Source organism: Leucoraja erinacea, chromosome 14 (assembly GCF_028641065.1).
Source record: "Leucoraja erinacea ecotype New England chromosome 14, Leri_hhj_1, whole genome shotgun sequence".
In the NCBI taxonomy this organism is placed as follows: Eukaryota; Metazoa; Chordata; class Chondrichthyes; order Rajiformes; family Rajidae; genus Leucoraja; species Leucoraja erinaceus.
In genome coordinates this window covers 55,215,388-55,236,293 of record NC_073390.1, presented here as the reverse complement: position 1 = coordinate 55,236,293, position 20,906 = coordinate 55,215,388, and the positions used below count along the sequence as shown (strand labels likewise).

At 40.0% G+C, this 20,906-nt stretch overlaps 1 protein-coding gene across 6 annotated transcripts in view; it reads right to left on the bottom strand.

Moving 5' to 3' along the window:
- Nucleotides 1-20,906, bottom strand: part of gigyf2 (GRB10 interacting GYF protein 2) — a 114,286-nt gene that overhangs the window by 38,742 nt on the left and 54,638 nt on the right. For 5 of the 6 annotated variants that reach the window (XM_055646466.1, XM_055646467.1, XM_055646469.1 and 2 more), the window contains 7 exons: nt 17,746-17,945; nt 16,102-16,243; nt 14,959-15,117; nt 11,899-12,071; nt 9,392-9,551; nt 4,313-4,479; nt 2,873-2,985 (listed from right to left, as the gene is read on the bottom strand). In XM_055646466.1, the coding sequence (XP_055502441.1) occupies nt 2,873-2,985; nt 4,313-4,479; nt 9,392-9,551; nt 11,899-12,071; nt 14,959-15,117; nt 16,102-16,243; nt 17,746-17,945 (1,114 nt within the window). The remainder of the gene's footprint in view (nt 1-2,872; nt 2,986-4,312; nt 4,480-9,391; nt 9,552-11,898; nt 12,072-14,958; nt 15,118-16,101; nt 16,244-17,745; nt 17,946-20,906) is intronic. The other variant, XM_055646470.1, reaches the window with a different exon arrangement.

Below are 20,906 nucleotides of genomic sequence, written 5' to 3'. Positions count from 1 at the left end.
ATTTCCCCAGCATTATTTTCTTATTAATACTAGTTTCCTTTAGTTCCTCACCTTCATTAGGCTCTTGGTTCCCTAATATTTCAGGAATGTTACTTGTCCTCTTCTGTGAAGACAGAACCAAAGTATTTGTTTAATTGCCCTGCCAGTTCCCGCTTCCCAATTATAAATTTTGAGCTCTGACTGACTGGAGCTTACCTACACTTGATTTCACTAATTGTTTTTTTTTACGTATTTGTAGAAGCCTTTACAGTCCACTTTAATATTTCTTGCAAGATTTTTCCCAAAATCTTTTTCGTCCCTAAATCTATTTTTTTTACTTTGTTGTGTATAAACTACTCCCAATTTTCTAGTTTGCTACAATGTCTGGCAAGTTTTATGAGTGTGAATCAGTAATTAGCCTTTGTTTGTTAGCCATGGTTGGGTTCTTTTTCCTTTTGTATTTCCATGCCAGGCAGGAACGTATAATTGAAGCACTTTCTGCATTAATTCCATAAATATTAGTAATTGACATTCACTATCATGCCTTACTATTCCTCCAGAAATAGTAAGCGATTCCTTCTCCACTATTCATAACTTTAACTCAACAATTCATTTGTCTTTTCTCCATATTATTTTGCCTTTTCATCCTTTATTATGTAAATCGAGTTATTTTGTTACAAATGCAGGCAATGACAAAAACCCTCAGGGCACCAGGGTAGAGATTTCTAAACTTTCACCATACTTTATGAAAATGTTTTTCCTCAATTTAGTTATAATTGGCTTAAACTATATTTTGCAATTGTGACTCCTGGTTCTAGATTCACTTAGCCAATTGAACTATCGCCTCTGCATCAAAGCTGTCAGCACGCAAAGTTTTGTAGATTATCTTTCATTCTTCCCTGTTCAATCTCAGGAACCTGTTGAATATTTGCACCATCCTTTCTATTGTAAGCATATCAATTTTTTGGTAAGGGAGCTGAAAAGAGTCATACAGTCTGGAAACAGCCATTCAGCCCAATTTGCCGACCAACATTCCCCATCTACTCTAGTCCCATCTGCCTGTTTTTGACCCAGACCCCAATAAACCTATTCTATCCAATATTGTTATTATACACAATTATCCAGTCTGGTCTTATCAAGTCATTGTGTAATAGTAAGACTTTAGTTTTGTACTCAAATAATCTTGCTTTCAATGAAGTACAAGAAAAGCCAGGTCCCTTTGAAAGTCGACATTTCCCACTCTCTCACCATTTGTAAAACGCTTACATTTCATTATTTCTACCAATGACACCCATTAGTAGACATCATACACCACCTGCCATATTGTTACCAACTCACATAATTTGCCAATATCCTCTCGAAACATTAAAACACAGTGCATGGAACAGTCCCTTCAGCCCACAATGTCTGTGCTGGCAATGATGCCAATTTAAACTAATCTAATCTGCACATGGTCCATATTCCATGCCCATTCTTGTGCCTGGCTAAATGCTTCTAAACATTGCTATTGTATCTTCTCCCACAGTCAATACATTCCAGGAACCTTCACGCTCGGTCTGACAAGGATCTCACAGTTGCTAACCATTTTAACTACCCTTCCCATATTGACCCGCCTGTCTTAGGTCTCCTCCAGAGAAGCCACACAAAAAATGAATGAACAGCACATCATATTATGCTTGGGTAGCTTACAACACAATGGTATGAAAATGGAATTCTCCAATTTGAGGTAACTAACCATTCCCCCTCTCCACCCAACCTTCTACCTCCCCCCCACCCAAAAAACCCCTGGACTTACTCCCATTTCTCCCCTCCCCCTCCAATCCTTCCACTGACTTCATCATTTACAACTCTTCAATCCTGTCACATCTTTTGTCTTTTCCTCTCTTGCCTTTGTCCAACCCCCACCCCCGGATCCACCTATCACTTGCCAGGCTTTGTCCTGCCCCATCTCTCTTCCAGCTTTCATCCCCATACCACAATCAATCTGAAAAAGGGTCCCATCCCAGCTCCGAGAGATGCTGTCTGACCTATTGAGTTACTCCAGCATTTTTGTCTTTTTCTTTAACCACAATTTTTTATATTGTCTGTAACTTAATCAGACCACCGATATGTTTGTGCAAATCGTTTAGATTAGATATCACGAACAACAGAGGATCCTGCTCAACACCTCTGGTCACAAACCTCCAGTCAGAGTAACGCCACTCCACCACTACCCTGTGTTCTATGGCCAAGCCAATCTACCAAATCAGTAGATCCCATTGCCTTTGTCTCCTGATTAGCCTACCATGGAGAACCCTTTGAATGCTTAAATCAAGTCCATGTAATCAACAGCCACTGCCATTCCCTCATTAATAATCTTGATCACCTCCTCAAAAAACTCAATCAAGTTTTTAAGATACGACCTCCTCCCCACACAAAGTCATGCTGACCATCCCAATATTCATTCTTCTCCAAATGTGTGTAAATCCTATCCCTAAGAATCTTCAGAAATAATTTCTACACCATTGTAGTATGTTTATCACTTCTCACATTCCCACTCAGTTTCACGTCATCAACAAACTTGGAAATATGACATTTAGTTTACTGAGCCAAACACCAATCTCAGGGTATTCCTAGCCACAGCTAGCTAACCTGCAAAGGGCTCATTTTTTTCTAATCACTTTTCTATCTGTTGACCAACTCCCAATCCACACGAGTATATTACCCCCAATTCCACATGTTCCATTCTTGTTCATCTCATCCAAGTTTAAAATATTTCTGCAATAGCTCTCTGCAATGACTCACTACTTTTAGTAAATCTATGCCAAGTTTCAGCAAATTATCAATGCATAAGTATATGTAATCAATATGTATCAATGCATAAGTATATGCAATCAAGTATTCTAATAACTACCTGGTCATGAGCTGTGCCTGCAGAAACTGCTGATACTGAATCTGCTGCATCTGGTACAAGTTCAAAGTAGCCAGTTCCTGTTGCCTCTTTAGTCTTTCCTGGTCCAAATCACCCTGGAAGCAAGATTAAGTCACAATAAAAATAGGTTAGTACTCAAGAAAGCCACAAAATAAATGAGCTGAAACACCAACATAAAATTAATTTTGGGAAATTCTGTTATAAATCCACCGTACATTGCTTACACTAACAGCACAAAGCATTTCTGGGAACATTGTGAAAAAGTAAACCCAACTTTATGCCATTCTACTCCATCCAAAAGACACATATTCCCGACCCTTGCAGTACCTGAATAATTACTGGATCTATTTTGATAATAGATGACTCACAATCTATTTATTTCACAAATCAATGAATGATGCTGTGCACCAAGGTCTACAACTGAATCTGAACTGAAGGCCAATTTCCCACTGTATATAAGAGCAAAGCCAGGTTAACTTTCTACATATATTACTTCATTGTTTCATGTTTCAACAATGCAACTCACACCTTAAAAATAAAATAGATTAAAATGGTTAATTAATTATCTTAGACTTCAATATCTCTGAATTCTTGACAATGTATGACTCCCTTGAGAAAAGTGACAGAGTTTGTTGCAGCATAATTTCATGGAGAGTGTATTGTAGCATAATTAATTCCAGGGATTACATTTTATTGACAAAAATCTGGACAAAATCCTCCTGTTCATGTTGTATCTGACGCTCTGCCCTAAAATTACTACCTTGGGTCTCCTCCTGCATTCACCCGGGCCACATATAGTGAGCAACTCTGCTTATACTATATAGTCAGTGAGGTGTAGAAAGACAATAAGCTTCATGTAGACCTCACCATTATACTGCTAGAATCCCTCTGTCAGATCACACCTGATAAGTCAAAATATGTGAGATCTTCATTCATGCACAGAGGCAAAAGAAAGTATGCTCTCTAAACAAAACAAATCCAGCTCTCCAAGTCAATACCAGCCCTATATGCCAGATATCAGCTATTTTCCAAATATTTCAGGGGTATTTAAAAGTCTTGCTCCAGAGATGTTCTTTTCCCATTCTGTTCAGCATTAAAGGGAACAATGGGATGTATTCAAGAGAGTTGGATATAGCTCTTAGGGCTAACGGAATCAAGGGATATGGTGAGAAAGCAGGAACGGGGTACTGATTCTGGATGATCAACCATGATCATATTGAATGGCATTTGAATATTTTCGATCTTTCTAAAATCATGCCTTTGAACGAGGGAAATTACTTAGTGTGAAAGCAGATCCATACAAATATAAATAAATAAACTGGAACAGAATCAAATGTGGTTGGATCTGCGCAACTGAATTAATATAGCAAACAAGGCAATTGGAACATTCACCCATTTCTCGTTATGACATAATCTTATTACCAGCAATGGAGGAGGGGCGGGTCCTGGAGCAAAAGGCACTCGACCCCACATCTTAATAACTTCACCCAATGGCTGGAAACCCTCATCACAGCCTCTCTTTACAAGTAATGACATTGTGAAGTAGCCTGCCTGGAACCATTCTGCCATCTCTTGATTAGTGAAAGGCCCTAAAGAAGAGAAACATTAATGTAATTTAAATAAACAATTTAGAGCAGTCAGTACATTGGGATTTCACATCGAACAATTTCCGTTTCAGCCCTGCAATATTATGCACTGACAGGCTACCACTCTTTCCCTTCTTTTTCAATTACCATGATACCAGAATATAAAGCTAATTTGTGAAGTTGGACGTTAACCAAATTTCATGGTTAACTTGATCAATTATGAAACTACAATTTCTTAAGATCAGACTAATTATTCAAAATTTAAAACAATATATCTTCCGATAACAGACTGCCAAGAGATGTGAAGAGAGATTCAGTAAGAGATTGGTTAACATGTTGTAACGTTTTCATTTGGGAAATGAAATGGCATTCTGGACTTTATTGAAAGATGGTTGGAGTTTAGAAATAAGGAAGAATTGGATAACGCATTGGCAAGGACATATCTGAGGTTCTGTGCATAGTTTTTGCCCCCTCATTTACGAAAGAAATATCAGCATTGGAGGCATTCCAAAAGCGATTCACTTGGCTAATTGATAGGATGTGAGAGAGGACTGTTATATCCCAAGTAGCTAAAGAAGTTGGATTTAGGATCTGAGTTTGAAAATTGATGAGTGGTCCTACTGAAACATGTAAGCTGCATGGGGGGGATGGAGAGGGTAGATGCTGAGATGTTTCCATAGGTGCGAGAGTGTTAAACATGGGAACAATATTACAAGATAAGGGACTAGTTATTTAAAAGTAAGGTGAATAAGAAATTTATTTTCACACAGGGCAAATCTCCGATATTTGGGGCTCAGATAGATCACTGGTTTACTGGTCTATTTAGGGGTTGATACAGTTTGAAAGAATGGACAATTTAAGGCTTTAGGGATCTGACACAGAAGACGATTGCTTTGCAAAAGGTGCAGAGGGGAGACCGAATAGGCTGAATTTGTTTTCCTGGAGCCGAGAAAGATGAGTCTGAGTTTATTGTACGTGTACCGAGGTGCAGTGAAAAGCTAAGGAGAAATATGATATAGATGTACAGAATTAGGAGGGGCACAGACTGGGGAGAACAGTAAAAATTACTAGTAGACATTAGTAAAACAGTGGCATTTCTCATCGGAGAATTCCGGTTTAAAGTAAGGCTTAAGAGGGGATTATAATGACGTTATTATCAGGTATACGATGGTTGGAATTTAAAATCCAATGCTCTAAAGGAGTGGTGAGGGCAGATTCACATAGCATTTAGCATGTATCTAGACAAATGCTTGAAGTGCTGATAAAAGAGATTGGTTTAGAATATCAGCATGGAAAGGCTGAACCAAATGGCCTGTTTCAGTCCTGTATGACACTATGACTCTTTGAGAAGAAGAACAAGGCCCGGGGTGGAACTGGATGATCACATTAACTAGTGAGAAAGCCTAGCCGGCCTACTACTGTTGCTATTTTCTTGCATTCTTGTACCACAGTTGGTATCTTCCATTTAGTTCTAATACATAATGGCAACTACTCTACAACAATTAAATCACCCTTAAACCAAATTAAAAAAAAACAAAATTATGAAGATATTTATGTGAACATTATCACACAGAATTTAAAATCATACTGAAACAAGTAGATTATGAAGAGTCTGGAGTATTAACTGTATATCAGTAACTGCTTCTCAATTCCAATTAATATGCAAACTCACTTTTGTGAATGCCTAGTTTAACATCTCAAATTATAGTTTAATAAAAGGAAAAATTAAAGATGTTTCCACAAATTTGATTTAGTTAGTGGATTACAAGAATGTAAATGCTGTAAATCCGAAAGGAAAATTAGATGAGTGACAAGATCTTGCAGGTGAAGAAAGTAATGGTATCTTACAAAGAAATCTGATTCAATTTCAAAATATCCATTCATCACAGAACTACCCAAAAGCCAACTTATTTCCATTTGGTGTTCATGTAAATTAATTTCACTAACCTAAGAAAGTCTAACTGGTGGTTATAATATTATACAGGTTTCAATGAGCGACTCCAAAAAGGTGGACATTTTTAATCATGCAGTTATTATTACAATACCACATGGGATTTTAAATTGAGTGTTTCCATTAAAACTTGGCAACAAGGAAACCATTAAAAAGGCAGCCAGAATGCTGCTGTTGTTACCGCTCTGCAAGGAACAAAGAGGAAGAGGCCAAAGAAATTGACTCTAATGAACAGATGGCATAAAAAATATCAAATTGTTCATAATGTTAAGCAAAATAGATTGTAGATGAACATGAAGACAAAGCAACCAACATTCTGAGAAAACTGAAAAAAAAACTGTTGCAACAAATACAAGAGTCAGGTTCCTGTTGCTTTGGTGTTTTATGTTTCTGTATGCATTCCAGTGGTTTGCTGAGATTTCATGAAATTGCATTATCTAAATTGCTGGATAACTATTTTTTGCTTGCCAAAATGACCAATTAGCGGCCTCAATGGCCTTCAATGCCTTCAGTTAACAACATTCAATTATTTGTAAATACTATTGTTTCTCCAAATGAACTCTTCAATAATTAACCATATAACCATATAACCATATAACAATTACAGCACGGAAACAGGCCATCTCGGCCCTACAAGTCCATGCCGAACAAATTTTGTTCCCCTTAGTCCCACCTGCCTGCACTCGTACCATAACCCTCCATTCCCTTCTCATCCATATGCCTATCCAATTTATTTTTAAATGATACCAATGAACCTGCCTCCACCACTTCCACTGGGAGCTCATTCCACACCGCCACCACTCTGCGTAAAGAAGTTCCCCCTCATATTACCCCTAAACTTCTGTCCCTTAATTCTGAAGTCATGTCCTCTTGTTTGAATCTTCCCTATTCTCAAAGGGAAAAGCTTGTCCACATCAACTCTGTCTATCCCTCTCATCATTTTAAAGACCTCTATCAGGTCCCCCCTTAACCTTCTGCACTCCAGAGAATAAAGACCTAACTTATTCAACCTATCTCTGTAACTTAGTTGTTGAAACCCAGGCAACATTCTAGTAAATCTCCTCTGTACTCTCTCTATTTTGTTGACATCCTTCCTATAATTGGGCGACCAAAATTGTACACCATACTCCAGATTTGGTCTCACCAATGCCTTGTACAATTTTAACATTACATCCCAGCTTCTATACTCAATGCTCTGATTTATAAAGGCTAGCATACCAAAAGCTTTCTTTACCACCCTATCTATATGAGATTCCACCTTCAAGAACTATGCACGGTTATACCCAGATCCCTCTGTTCAACTGTATTCTTCAATTCCCTACCATTTACCATGTACGTCCTATTTTGATTTGTCCTGCCCATGCTCCCTGCTCCTATACTTCCAATGCAACAGATGTCAATTATTCTGCTTTTGATTTTAACCTCAAAAAAATAGCACCATACGAAATCTAAAGGATGGAAATTATATTCAAGTACACATTTTACCCATGTACAAGTATCAGGCTGAGAGAGACAGAGAGAGCCAGAGAGAGGCGGAGAGAGCCAGAGAGAGGCGGAGAGAGCCAGAGAGACAGAGAGAGACAGACACAGAGAGAGAGAGACAGAGAGAGAGATAGAGTCGCAGAGAGAGGCAGAGAGAGGCAGAGAGAGGCAGAGACACAGAGAGGCACAGAGAAGCACAGAGAGACACGAGGATGGGGGGATGCAATCCAGAGAAAGAGGTGCTGCTTGTTTGTTTAAACTATCAAAAAATAATTAAGATCATATTTTATTTCAAATACTTATAGCCAAAATTCATGAAATTGGAAATAACCTTAATTTTCACATTGTAACTAAGGGACAGCTTTCATCAAATTACTATTTTTTGCTCAACGCAAGGTTTCCGAGATTATAAATTAAAGAATGACCAACAAAAAATTGTTTTAAAGAAAAATAAAACTTTCATTTGTAAAACACTGTGTACCTCTCCCCCTATATATTTATCAGTTGCTATACTTCAAGATTTTTGATCCAGAATATTTTTTTCTCTCCATTTGTTTGAGCTGTAAGTAACCATTGTGGGGCACTGGACATAACATAGAAACATAGAAAATAGGTGCAGGAGTAGGCCATTCGGCCCTTCGAGCCTGCACCGCCATTCAATATGATCATGGCTGATCATCCACTCAGTATCCTGTACCTGCCTTCTCTCCATACCCCCTGATCCGTTTAGCCACAAGGGCCACATCTAACTTACTCTTAAATACAGCCAATGATCTGGCCTCAACTACCTTCTGTGGCAGAGAATTCCAGAGATTCACCACTCTCTGTGTGAAAAATGTTTTTCTCATCTCGGCCCTAAAAGATTTCCCCCTTATCCTTAAACTGTGACCCCTTGTTCTGGACTTCCCCAACATCGGGAACAATCTTCCTGCATCTAGCCTGTCCAACCCCTTAAGGATTTTGTAAGTTTCTATAAGATCCCCCCTCAATCTTCTAAACTCTAGCGAGTACAAGCCGAAACTATCCAGTCTATCTTCATATGACATCCCAGGAATCAGTCTGATGAACCTTCTCTGTACTCCCTCTATGGCAACAATGTCTTTCCTCAGATTAGGAGACCAAACCTGTATGCAATACTCCAGGTGTGGTCTCACCAAGACCCTGTACAACTGCAGTAGAACCTCCCTGCTCCTATACTCAAATCCTTTTGCGATGAATACTAACATACCATTCGCTTTCTTTACTGCCTGCTGCACCTGCATGCCTACTTTCAATGACTGGTGTACCATGACACTCAGGTCTCGTTGCATCTCCCCTTTTCCTAATCGGCCACCATTCAGATAACAGATAACATCTATTTTTAACTGCAACAAGTAATTTGAAATGTACTGGCTGGCATTTCTAAATGCTTTCCAACACAAGTGGGGTTTACAAGACAAGATAATTACACTTTTCAAACCTCTGTGATCTTTTAACATATACCTTGTATTTCTCCTTGAGGATCTTTATAAAACCACTTCATAGCAGCATCATGAGACAGTGGCAAAGTAGCAGCTTTAGTCCTTTGCTCCTGAATTTGTGTTGAAAGTCTATCATCATCTATGGCATTATCTTGCAAAGAAGCTACCATCTTCTCTGCTTCCTGAATAGGAAAGACATTGTTCTCATTAAGTAAAAGTATACAAGATGCAATTCAGTTACGTAACCCTAAATTGATATAACTATTTCTATTTCCTCATATTTGGACTGCCCGAACTATAATTACCAAATCTTTCATAAACATAATTTTCCTTCCATTGATTCAGTCTATAGAAAGATTCCAATCAGAAACATTGCCTAACCATGTTCTCGAGAGATGCCGCATGACTCGCTGTGTTACTTCAGGACTTATCTTTGTTTAGAATGACCAGTGAGCGTTTTGGCAACCATTGAATAGTGGGGTAGTGCTGGATCAGATAACAATATTACCAATATTACCAAAAGCTCTTTTTTTCCCCAGTGTGATATTGGGAAACGTAGATGTTCAAATGGATTAGAATAACCTCATAAACAAGTTACTGAAAGCTAACATGCAAGTCCAGCAGGTAATATTTGCCTAAAAGAATAAAAATTACATAGTGCCTTGGCAAGACAACAACTGAAGAGAAGTGTGCAAGTTTGCACTCCTTACCTAATAAAGGTTTGTTTGCTACAGAAGTGCAGTTAAGATACACCTGACATGTTTCTAGAATGATGGATATGTCACAAAGAGACACTGAGTAGACAAAGAGACACTGAGAAGACATTGAGTAGTCACAACCCGAAACGCCACCAATGCCTGAGTTACGCCAGCATTTTGTATCTATCACTGAGTAGACAAGGTCTCTATTTTCTTGAGTTCTGAACAAAAGATGACATCAGTACAAAGTTTTATGAGGGCTCGACAGGTTAAATACGGGAGGATGTTTTGCCTGGCTAAGAAGTTTAGAAGTAGAGATCATGTTGTGAAAGGAGCCAGGCATTTGGGACTAAAACAAACAGAAATGTCTTCAGAAGGGCTGGAGGCTTAGTAATTCACTACCTTTATAAACACAATATATCATGGGTTTGGCTGTCAAAGCAATCGAGGAAAATGGGAATAGGGCTGGAAAATGGTATCAAAGGTAGAAAACCATGATCTTGCTAAATGGCAAATGACATGGATAGAGAAATGGTTGGCAGACAGGAAACAAAGAGTAGGGATTAACAGGTCCCTTTCAGAATGGCAGGCAGTGACTAGTGGGGTACCACAAGGCTCTGTGCTGGGACACCAGCTATTTACAATATACATCAATGATTTGGATGAAGGGATTCAAAGTAACATTAGCAAATTTGCAGATGACACGAAGCTGGGTGGCAGTGTGAACTGTGGGGAGGATGCTATGAGAATGCAGGGTGACTTGGACAGGTTGGGGGAGTGGGCAGATTCATGGCAGATGAAGATGAATGCAGATAAATGTGAGGTTATCCACTTCGGTAGCAAAAACAGGAAGGCAGATTACTATCTAAATGACGTCAAGTTGGGAAAAGGGGAGTACAACGGGATCTGGGGGGTCCTTGTACATCAGTCTATGAAAGTAAGCATGCAGGAACAGCAGGCAGTGAAGAAAGCGAATGGCATGTTGGCCTTTATAACAAGAGGAATTGAATATAGGAGCAAAGAGGTCTTTCTGCAGTTGTACAGAGCCCTAGTGAGACCACACCTGGAATATTCTGTGCAGTTTTGATCCCCTAATTTGAGGAAGGACATTCTTGCTATTGAGGGAGTGCAGCGTATATGTTTACAAGGATAATTCCCGGGATGGCGGGACTGTCATATGCTGAGAGAATGGAGCAGCTGGGCTTGTACACTCTGTGGAGTTTAGAAGGATGAGAGGGATCTCATTGAAACATATAAGATTGTTAAGGGCTTGGACACGCTAGAGGCAGGAAACATGTTCCCGATGTTGGGGGAGTCCAGAACCAGGGACCACAGTTTAAGGATAAGGAGTAAGCCATTTAGAACGGAGAGGAGGAAACAATTTTTCTCACATAGAGAGTGGTGAGTCTGGGGTATTCTCTGCCTCAGAGGGCGGTGGAGGCAGGTTCTCTGGATGCTTTCAAGAGAGAGCTAGATAGGGCTCTTAAAAATAGCGGAATCTGGGGATATGGGGAGAAGGCAGGAACGGGGAACTGATTGGGGATGATCAGCCATGATCACATTGAATGGCGGTGCTGGCTCGAAGGGCCAAATGGCCTACTCCTGCACCTATTGTCAATTGTCTATTGTCAGGCTTGAGGGATTCACTGGACTACTCCTGCTCATATTTCTCATGTTATGTGTGCCAATGATTTTGCACATGGAAATAAGCAACTTTTCATTTACAAAATGGAAAATATAATAAAGAGAGAATCAAATTTTAACATAGATTTTCATGTGATTATGGGAAGAGGGTAAATAATTCTGATTTATTGTCCCCAATATCAAGTACCTGCTCAAGATGTTTAAGCCCTTCATCATCATCATTGTCATGAGGTATGCTCCGGTTTGCAAGGGTTGGAGTTGTAGATGAGGAAGACATTGAAGATATTTCAGCAGCAGTATGAGAGCCATTACTAGGCAGAGTTGGACATTTTGGATTTGAAGAGTGTGATAGGTCCGTCACTAGAACATAAATGCAAACAAGACGCAGATTAAATTATGCAACCCCTCAAAACAACCGATATACAGTGCCTTCCATAATGGTTGGGACAAAGACCAATCATTTATTTATTTGCCTCTGTACTCCACAATTTGAGATTTGAAATAGAAAATAATCACGTGGTTAAAGTGCACATTGTCAGATTTTATTAAAGGCCATTTTTATACATTTGGTTTCACCATGTAGAAATTACAGCTGTGTTTATACATAGTCCCCCCATTTCAGGGCACCATAATGTTTGGGACACATGGCTTCACGGACGTTTGTAATTGCTCAAGTGTCTCCTTAATACAGGTATAAGAGGGCTCTCAGTACCTAGTCTTTCCTTCAGTCTTTCAATCATCTTTGGAAACTTTTATTGCTGTTTATCAACATGAGGACCAAAGTTGTGCCAATGAAAGTCAAAGAAGCCTTTATGAGACTGAGAAAGAAGAATAAAGCTGTTATAGAGACATCAGCCAAACCTTAGGCTTACCAAAATCAATTGTCCTCAGAAGACTTCATGAACAGAAATACAGAGGCTACACTGCAAGATGCAAACCACTGGTTAGCTGCAAAAATAGGATGGACAGGTTACAGTTTGCCAAGAAGCACTTAAAAGAGTAACCACAGTTCTGGAAAAGGGTCTTGTGGACAGATGAGACGAAAATTAACTTATATCAGAGTGATGGCAAGAGCAAAGTATGGATGAGAGAAAGAACTGCCCAAGATCCAAAGCATGCCACCTCATCTGTGAAACACAGTGATGGAGGTGTTATGGCCTGGGCATGTATGGCTGTTGAAGGTACTGGCTCACTTATCTTCATTGATGATACAACTGCTGATGGTAGTAGCATAACGAATTCTGATGTGTGTAGACACATCTTATCTGCTCAAGTTCAAACAAATGCCTCAGAACTCATTGGCCGGCGGTTCTTTCTACAGCAAGACAATGATCCCAAACATACTGCTAAAGCAACAAAGGAGTTTTTCAAAGCTAAAAAATTGTCAATTCTTGAGTGGGCAAGTCAATCACCCGATCTGAACCCAATTGAGCATGCCTATAACATGCTGAAGAGAAAACTGAAGGGTACTAGCCCTCAAAACAAGCATATGCTAAAGATGGCTACAGTACAGGCCCGGCAGATCACCAGAGAAGACACCCATCAACTGGTGATGTCCCTGAATCACAGACTTCAAGCAGTCTCCAAAGCCTTGCCTTTTTCTTCGTTATTTATCTAATTTCCTTTTGAATTCCATCATTCTTTCAGCAAGTATGTTTCAGGGTTTTGTGCAAAAGACAATTCTCATCTCATGTCTTACATTTTTTGCCATTTAGATTAAATTAGATTTATGCTGTTGTAAAAAAAATTATTTTCAAGGTTTCAATACAACTTGCTATTATATTGGGCGTACAGGTATGCCAATGAATGGGAAATTATATGAAAAAATGCTTTTCTCCATTAGGCAAAACAAAAAGTAAGTATTAAATTAGAAAGTTTACTTTCATTCTAATTGTTACATGATATCTCGTAAGTTAAACACAACCAATAACATTCAGCTATCCAAAGGCTGATTATCAAAGAACAAGATGCTGGAGACCACCAGAATTGACACAGATCCAAAACATTATACCACTAGGTTTTATTCATTTTTTACAACAATAATCAAACGCTCACTCATGAACAAAAGAAACAATTGTGAGAAATTATACCAGAATGTGTCCTTTTGAAAAGAGTGTCTGTTCTAAAACATTATTCATCATTAATTCCACAAATTCGCATGCTGCTCAATGCATAAGAAACCATTCACAATTCTGAATAGTCTGAATCCAATCAGGCCAGCTGATTTGTTGTTTAAAACTAGATATGAAAAAAAATGAAAGAGATCTAGGATGGAGTGGCAAAGAAGGCGTATGAAAAGGAATTCTCGTCCTTAAGTAGCTATCATCTGACTGCAAAGAGTTGGGCTTTATGGCAATAGCATGGAATAGATAAATGAGATGAAAAGGTAACGCAAAAATAGTGGACATGGAAGATAATGTGAAGAATCTTATGAAATGCATACAAAAATACTCTTATGTCAAACTGTTTCATGACGGCATATGTGGAAGTAAAATCTCAGTATCAATCATAAATCTATTTCATACAGAACTAAAAAAAATATCCATGGCATTTATTAATTTGAAAAATACATCCCAGGTTTCTAATAAAAAATTAAATGACACCATGAATGATAGATAGTTTATGTTTATGATGAGTATTAAAAAGGAAAGAACAACATCCTTCCTGGTATGTGTAGGAAGGAACATCAGAGATGTTATTTTGCAGACTATTCTCTTCCTGACATGTCAGGATTCCATTGTAGTACTTTGGCGTCACAAGTAGCTCTTGAAACACAGAATGCTACTCACATATTTATGATGTTGGGGAAGTCCAGAACTAGGGGTCACAGTTTAAGGATAAGAGGGAAGTCTTTTAGGACCGAGATGAGAAAATCATTTTTTACACTGAGTGGTGAATCTGTGGAATTCTCTGGCACAGAAGGTAGTTGAGGCCAGTTCATTGGCTACATTTAAGAGGGAGTTAGATGTGGCCCTTGTGGCTAAAGGGATCAGGGGGTATGGAGAGAAGGCAGGGATGGGATACTGAGTTGGATGATCAGCCATGATCATATCGAATGGCGGTGCAGGCTCGAAGGGCCGAATGGCCTACTCCTGCACCTATTTTCTATGTTTTAATGTTTCTATAAAGAGAGAGAAAAAAGTCATTTCATTTGTACGTCGTCTCTTTTATTCCAATTTCTTTAGGGACAAAATGCTCACAGTTTAGGTGCTTTCTAATGGTCTTTGTATTTCAGATACATTCATACCTTCACTGGTAGATCTGCTCTGTTGTGGATCCTCATTCTTTCCTGGTTTGTGTTCTTCCTTTTGGGGTGAGATGGAAGCCTTCGGTATCTGTGGTACCAAAGGAGGAGTGGGCGAAGTTGCAGGGGGAATGTCTTTGGACTCTTCCATTTTGTATGTTTCTGTAATATCATAAATAATGACTAATCCAGGGCTCTTCATTCAACAGTAAACAGTTTCAATTCAGCAAGACGTTTCAGAAACATGGTTCTGCTTACAAATTACACTTTCCTGCTCCAGGAATACTCCAGAGATAATTTACACACAACCTTCAAATATCACTACAGTTTTATGCAGCTTTTGCGAGTCCAATAGGTCAAGAGACACAGATGAACTTCTATTACTGTGAGAAATGGATATTGCTTAGTCAGAATTCTCCACCTTTCAGTATAATTTGAGATCAACATCAGCAATTTCTCAGGATTTCAAAGCTCCTTTGACATACAGATATGGAAATCTGTGTTTTAATACAGTCTGGGTCAAGTTATCTTTTGTTGAACAAAATGGCATGAAAAAAAATCTCCTCTACACACTAGAAAGCCCTGCAAGAAGTATACATGTAGTTTTTGTTATTGGGTTAAATCAGCTTAATTGCTCTGGCCACCTTTGAAAATATCCTCATAGCAAGATATAGAAAGCATTATCTTTGAGAAGGGAGTAAAAGGAGAATGGGTATAATAGAAACACATGAAAAATTAAAAAATCATTTGGGTCACACCTATTCATTCTGTACCTGAAATTATTAGTCAGCTTAGTTAAAGATTTCGAGGAGACACAAGAGATTGCAGATGCTGAAATCTTGAGCAAAAAACAAACTCAACAGATCAGGCAGCATTTGTGAGGAGAAATGAAGACAACATTTTCGGTTGGGATCTTTCTTCAGTTTGAAGAAGTGTCCTAACTTGAGCGTCGTCTGTCAGTTTCCTTCCACATATGCTACCTGGCCTGTTGCCTTCCTGCAGCACTTTGTTTATTTTGCCAAAGATTCAACTACTCCAGCTAAAAAATGCAAGATATACTTGGTCAAAAGTACATCAGTTTCTATTTAGTTAGATTTGCATTTATAATGTTAAATTCTTTTGGAAGAATAACAATTGATAATGTACCTTCGTTACTCCCATTTTTGGTGTTCTTGTCAGGTTCCTTAGCTTCTTTTTGACTTTCCTCTGAGTTTGATCTTTCGTCCCCATCCTCTATCTGCTTAAAATCTAATTCCTGTTCCTCTGGAATAGGTTCTTTGGGAGTCTTCTACACAGTGGTAAAAATAAGACATGGGATATATAGTTAAAAACTCCTTAATAATTAAAATATTAATTAAAAATTAAGGCAATTACATTTTGACAATTATATTAATACTCTGAACATTCTCACGGTATCAATTTTGATTCAGTGGCAGAACTAACATATGGGTAAAGAAGTTCAAATCTTACTTGGGAAAGTTATGCACCTACTCCAGACACAAAGCAATGCAAGATAATTTTGGATGTTGTTTTTCAGGTGAAATATTAATCAAGGGACCACCTGCTATCACAAGTGAATTAAAATTCAATAGAGAGTCAACACAAAATTATGCCCAACTTTTATCACAACTAGCAGATTCATGCAAGGCTGCAATTCTTATCAAGTGTGGAATTGCTGATCTGGAGGCCTGGGCCGCTGAGGATGTTCTCCGTCGGAGTCCAGCGAGAGTGCCCGAGGGCCGTGGCGGCGACTGCGGGTGCTCGGGAGGCCCCGACCATGGGTGAACATCTGAGAAGATCGGCGAGGAGGCTGGCTGGACTATGGTACCTTCCTTAACTTTGGTGCCACTGTGGGGTTATGTTGTGTCGTGGACTTTTGTGTTTGTGCTTTTATTTTAAAATATGTTTTATTTATTTATTATTTATTTTTATGTTACTTGACTGTAAGGAAAATCCATTTTGTTGTCTCTTATGAGATAATGACAATAAATTGAATACAATATAACAACAATTTCAAAATGCAATTTCCCCACATTCTCATATCAATGCCCCCTAGATTCAACCCCTTATCTAGACTTCAGGGGAGATTTAGGGGCCAATTAACCTACCAACCCATATGTCTTCAGGATGTAGTAAGCAACCAGTTCAGCCGGGGTAAACCAACACAGTGAAAAGGTGAACATGCCAATTCCACACAGACATCACCCAAGTCAGGTTTGAATCTGAGTCCCAAAAACACGGCTCGACTAGCTGCGCCACTTATTCATGTGAGCATTAAATCATATGACACTATTAGAAGAACGTTTTCCTGAGGCTTTAGCTTAAAATTTAGATTCAAATTACATCAAGCTTCTGAACAGTCCTTCCATAAACTAGGGTGCTGGTTGATTCATCTTTTTCAAACATTCTACCTGACAACATCCCTCAACTTTTATCTCAAAATTCAACCCATATACATCAGTGCACCATTACTATTTTGTTTTGGAACAAGCTTTTCGTAATCATTCCGAATTAGCCCAAATCATTTAATTATACAGAAAAATTGCAAATTTACACAAAAAGTGCCTTAATCACTACACAACATGAGTAGTAATGTGGAGGTAATATTTATTCACATTTGATGTGTAGTCCAGGCATTATGATGCAGAGGTTTCAATCAGAATTGCATTGTATGGAAGCTAACGGAATGCTAATAAAGATCCAAATACTCGCACAAGTAAACCAAATAACATTTCCTGTCTCTCTAGAAAATTCAAAGTTAAAAAGTGTTTGCAATTAAAAATTCCCCACCTTTAAGGACATAAATGCGCCTGAAGAATCAAATGTTCCCATCTCTTCCTCTGCATCCTCAAGACACCATTCTGGCAAACTGTCCTTTTCATCATCCAGACTATTGCTACCAGTACGCACTCGTCTATAACTTCGTTCATCATCTCGATCTCGGTAATCAAATTCAAACCGTCTCCTGCGTTCCATAGCTTCCCTCCAACCTGCAGAACAAGCCCATCTGTTAAAAGGTTTGAACACAAATTAACGCAAAAACAATTTAATTCTCAAAACGACTAAGTGGCAACAAAAAAGCTAAAATTTTCAAATTACGAAGTTTAAAAGACATTTGGACAGATATATGGATAAGAAAGGATTTGAAGGCTATGGACCAAGTGTAAGTGTACGCAGACAAATACTAGCCCACTTTGCCAACTTGATCAGCATTGACAAGGTCGGCAGAAGGACCTGTTTCCATGTTGTACAGCTCTGGTGGGTAATTAATCCCAACAGACTAGGGTTTAACAGCTTAATTAGCAATGGCAATTTTGGCCAAAAGTAATTTCTGATTTGCACAGAAAATTTAGGGGTATACAGGTGCACAACCTTTTATCCGGTGTTCCAGAAACCGAAAAGCTCCGAAAACCGGCCATTTTTTCCAGATGTCGTCTGCGCACCAAAGCTCGCGTTTGGCGCCAAACTTGACCCAAAACGACCCACGGTCAACCCAGGTCTGTACTACTGTAGCGGCTGCCTCCTCCCTGGAGACCGGGAGACGCTTAAACATCTGTAAATCATTGCTTAAATGTTAGTCAGTTAGTTTGGAGGGCTTTTATGTGAAGGGGGGTGAAGGGGTAAACTTTAATTCTTAGTCCCCTACCTGGTCGGAGAGGCGGGGAGCGGTCAATGCATTACCGGGTCGCCGTGCAGTAAGCTCCGCAGCGCTGTGGCCGGTGAGGCTGCGGGCGACGCCGGTTGTAGCTCCGACCCCGGCAACTCTACCCCTGGCTGCGTGGCGCTCCAAATCCAGCGCGGCCCGCGGCCGGACGCCCCAGCTCCGCGAATGTCGGGAGTCGGCGGCGTCGCGCTGGGATACCAGCGGGGAGCGGGCAATGCCTTACCGGGTCGCCGTGCGGCAAGCTCCGGAGCGCTGTGGCCGCCGACACACAACATCGCGGAGCGTCGCTGGATTTGGAGCCGCGCAGCCAGGGGTAGAGTTGCCGGGGTCAGAGCTCCAACCGGCGCCGCCCGCGGCCGGACGGAGCCCCCAGCTCCAAATCCAGCGACGCTCCGCGATGTTGTGTGTCGGCGGCCACAGCGTTCCGGAGCTTGCCGCACGGCGACCCGGTAAGGCATTGCCCGCTCCCCGCTGGTATCCCAGCGCGACGCCGCCGACTCCCGACATTCCCGGAGCTGGGACGTCCGACCGCGGGCCGCGCTGGATTTGGAGCGCCTCGCAGCCAGGGGTAGAGTTGCCGGGGTCGGAGCTACAACCGGCGCCGCCCGCGGCCGAACGGAGCCCCCAGCTCCGCGAGGTTGGGAGTCGCCGACCAGGTAGGGGACTAAGAATTAAAGTTTCCCCCTTCACCCCGACTCCACCACCACCACATAAAATCCCTCCAAACTAACTGACTAACATTTATGCAATGATTCTCCCGGTCACCGGGGAGGAGGCAGCAGCTCCAGACTTTTCAAGCCGCCCGCGCTACCTACCTAATCTACGCTAAAAATCTTCCATTCTGAAATCCGAAAATGTCCGAAATCCGACAAGTGTCTGGTCCCAAGGCTTTCGGATAAAAAGGTTGTGCACCTGTACTAAGTTTTGAGTGGGGGGAATCAAATTGTGGAGCATATTAATCTAATAATTAAACTTTACAATAGACATGCAATGGATTTCAAAATAGGTTGGTGAATGGTTAGTGTCACTCATGTCACTGCTTTAACTACTTCCACATTTATTTTTTCCCCCCACAGCTATTTAAAAATATCTTTACTGCAGTCAACAGTTTAGTTTAGTTTAGAGATACAGCGTGGAAACAGGCCCTTCAGCCCACCGAGTCCACACCGACCAGCAATCCCTGCACATTAACACAAGCCTACACACACTGGGGACAATTTACACTTATACAAACCCAAGCCAATTAACCTTCCTCCATGTACGTGGGAGGAAACCGAAGATCTCGGAGAAAATCTACGCTGTCACAGGGAGAACGTACAAACTCCATACAGACAGCACCCGTAGTCGGGATTGAACCCGGGTCACTGGCGCTGCAAGCGCTGTAAGGCAGCAACTTTGCTGCCACCATGCCGCCCTAAACATGGCAGATAATCGACAACAGAAACTGCTGGTGAGAATTCAGCTCAGAATTTTCAACACAATGTTCAGATTTATTTTAAGAAGAATCCTGCCAAATCTCTCTTTGTAACCTGAATGTCGCTCAACATAAAATTGTTGGCTAATTTCTGAATGTCATGTATGCCAAATACCACTATGGGAATCTCAGACATATTTCAACTTAAAAAGTTGAATTTACTTATGCAATACATTACAATCTTTCAATTTTATATATTTACAATTCTGAAGACTCCAGAAATTGAAATATGAAAAATATTACAAAATATTTTGAAATATTCAATGTGGTGGGCATTAACATGACTTAATAAATTAAAACCCAATTTATTTTGCATTAAAAAAGCACAACATTTTCAGGGTATTTTTCAGTGAGAATATTTAAATATTTGAAATGTATACTTCCAGTCTTCCAGAAATGATGTTGGAATAGGCTGCAAAATAACTCACCCTTAGAAGTAACTGACAGCAAAGTTTGAATTTGCGTTTAACTATGTATATGTGAACTTCAAAGATGCTGCTCGCTTCACAGTATAATGGATTCTAACAACAAGCTGGAGCTGAGCGGCCATGACAAAACAGCACCATCTGTAAGTACAATTCCGATAAAGCACTGCAACTCCTTGAAAACCTGTAGTACAGGTACTTCTGCTATAATTCAATTCCTAAGAAACATACGTCAAAGAATATTGCGTAACAAAAACAATTGTGTCAATGAGGAAATGACAGTCAGGGGCTAGAGGGTTAGTTGGGGGCTAGAGAGTTTCAGACCCGCAATGGCAAAGATATTTTTCCTGTAAGATTTTCAAAAACAGCTACAAGTTCATTATTGTTA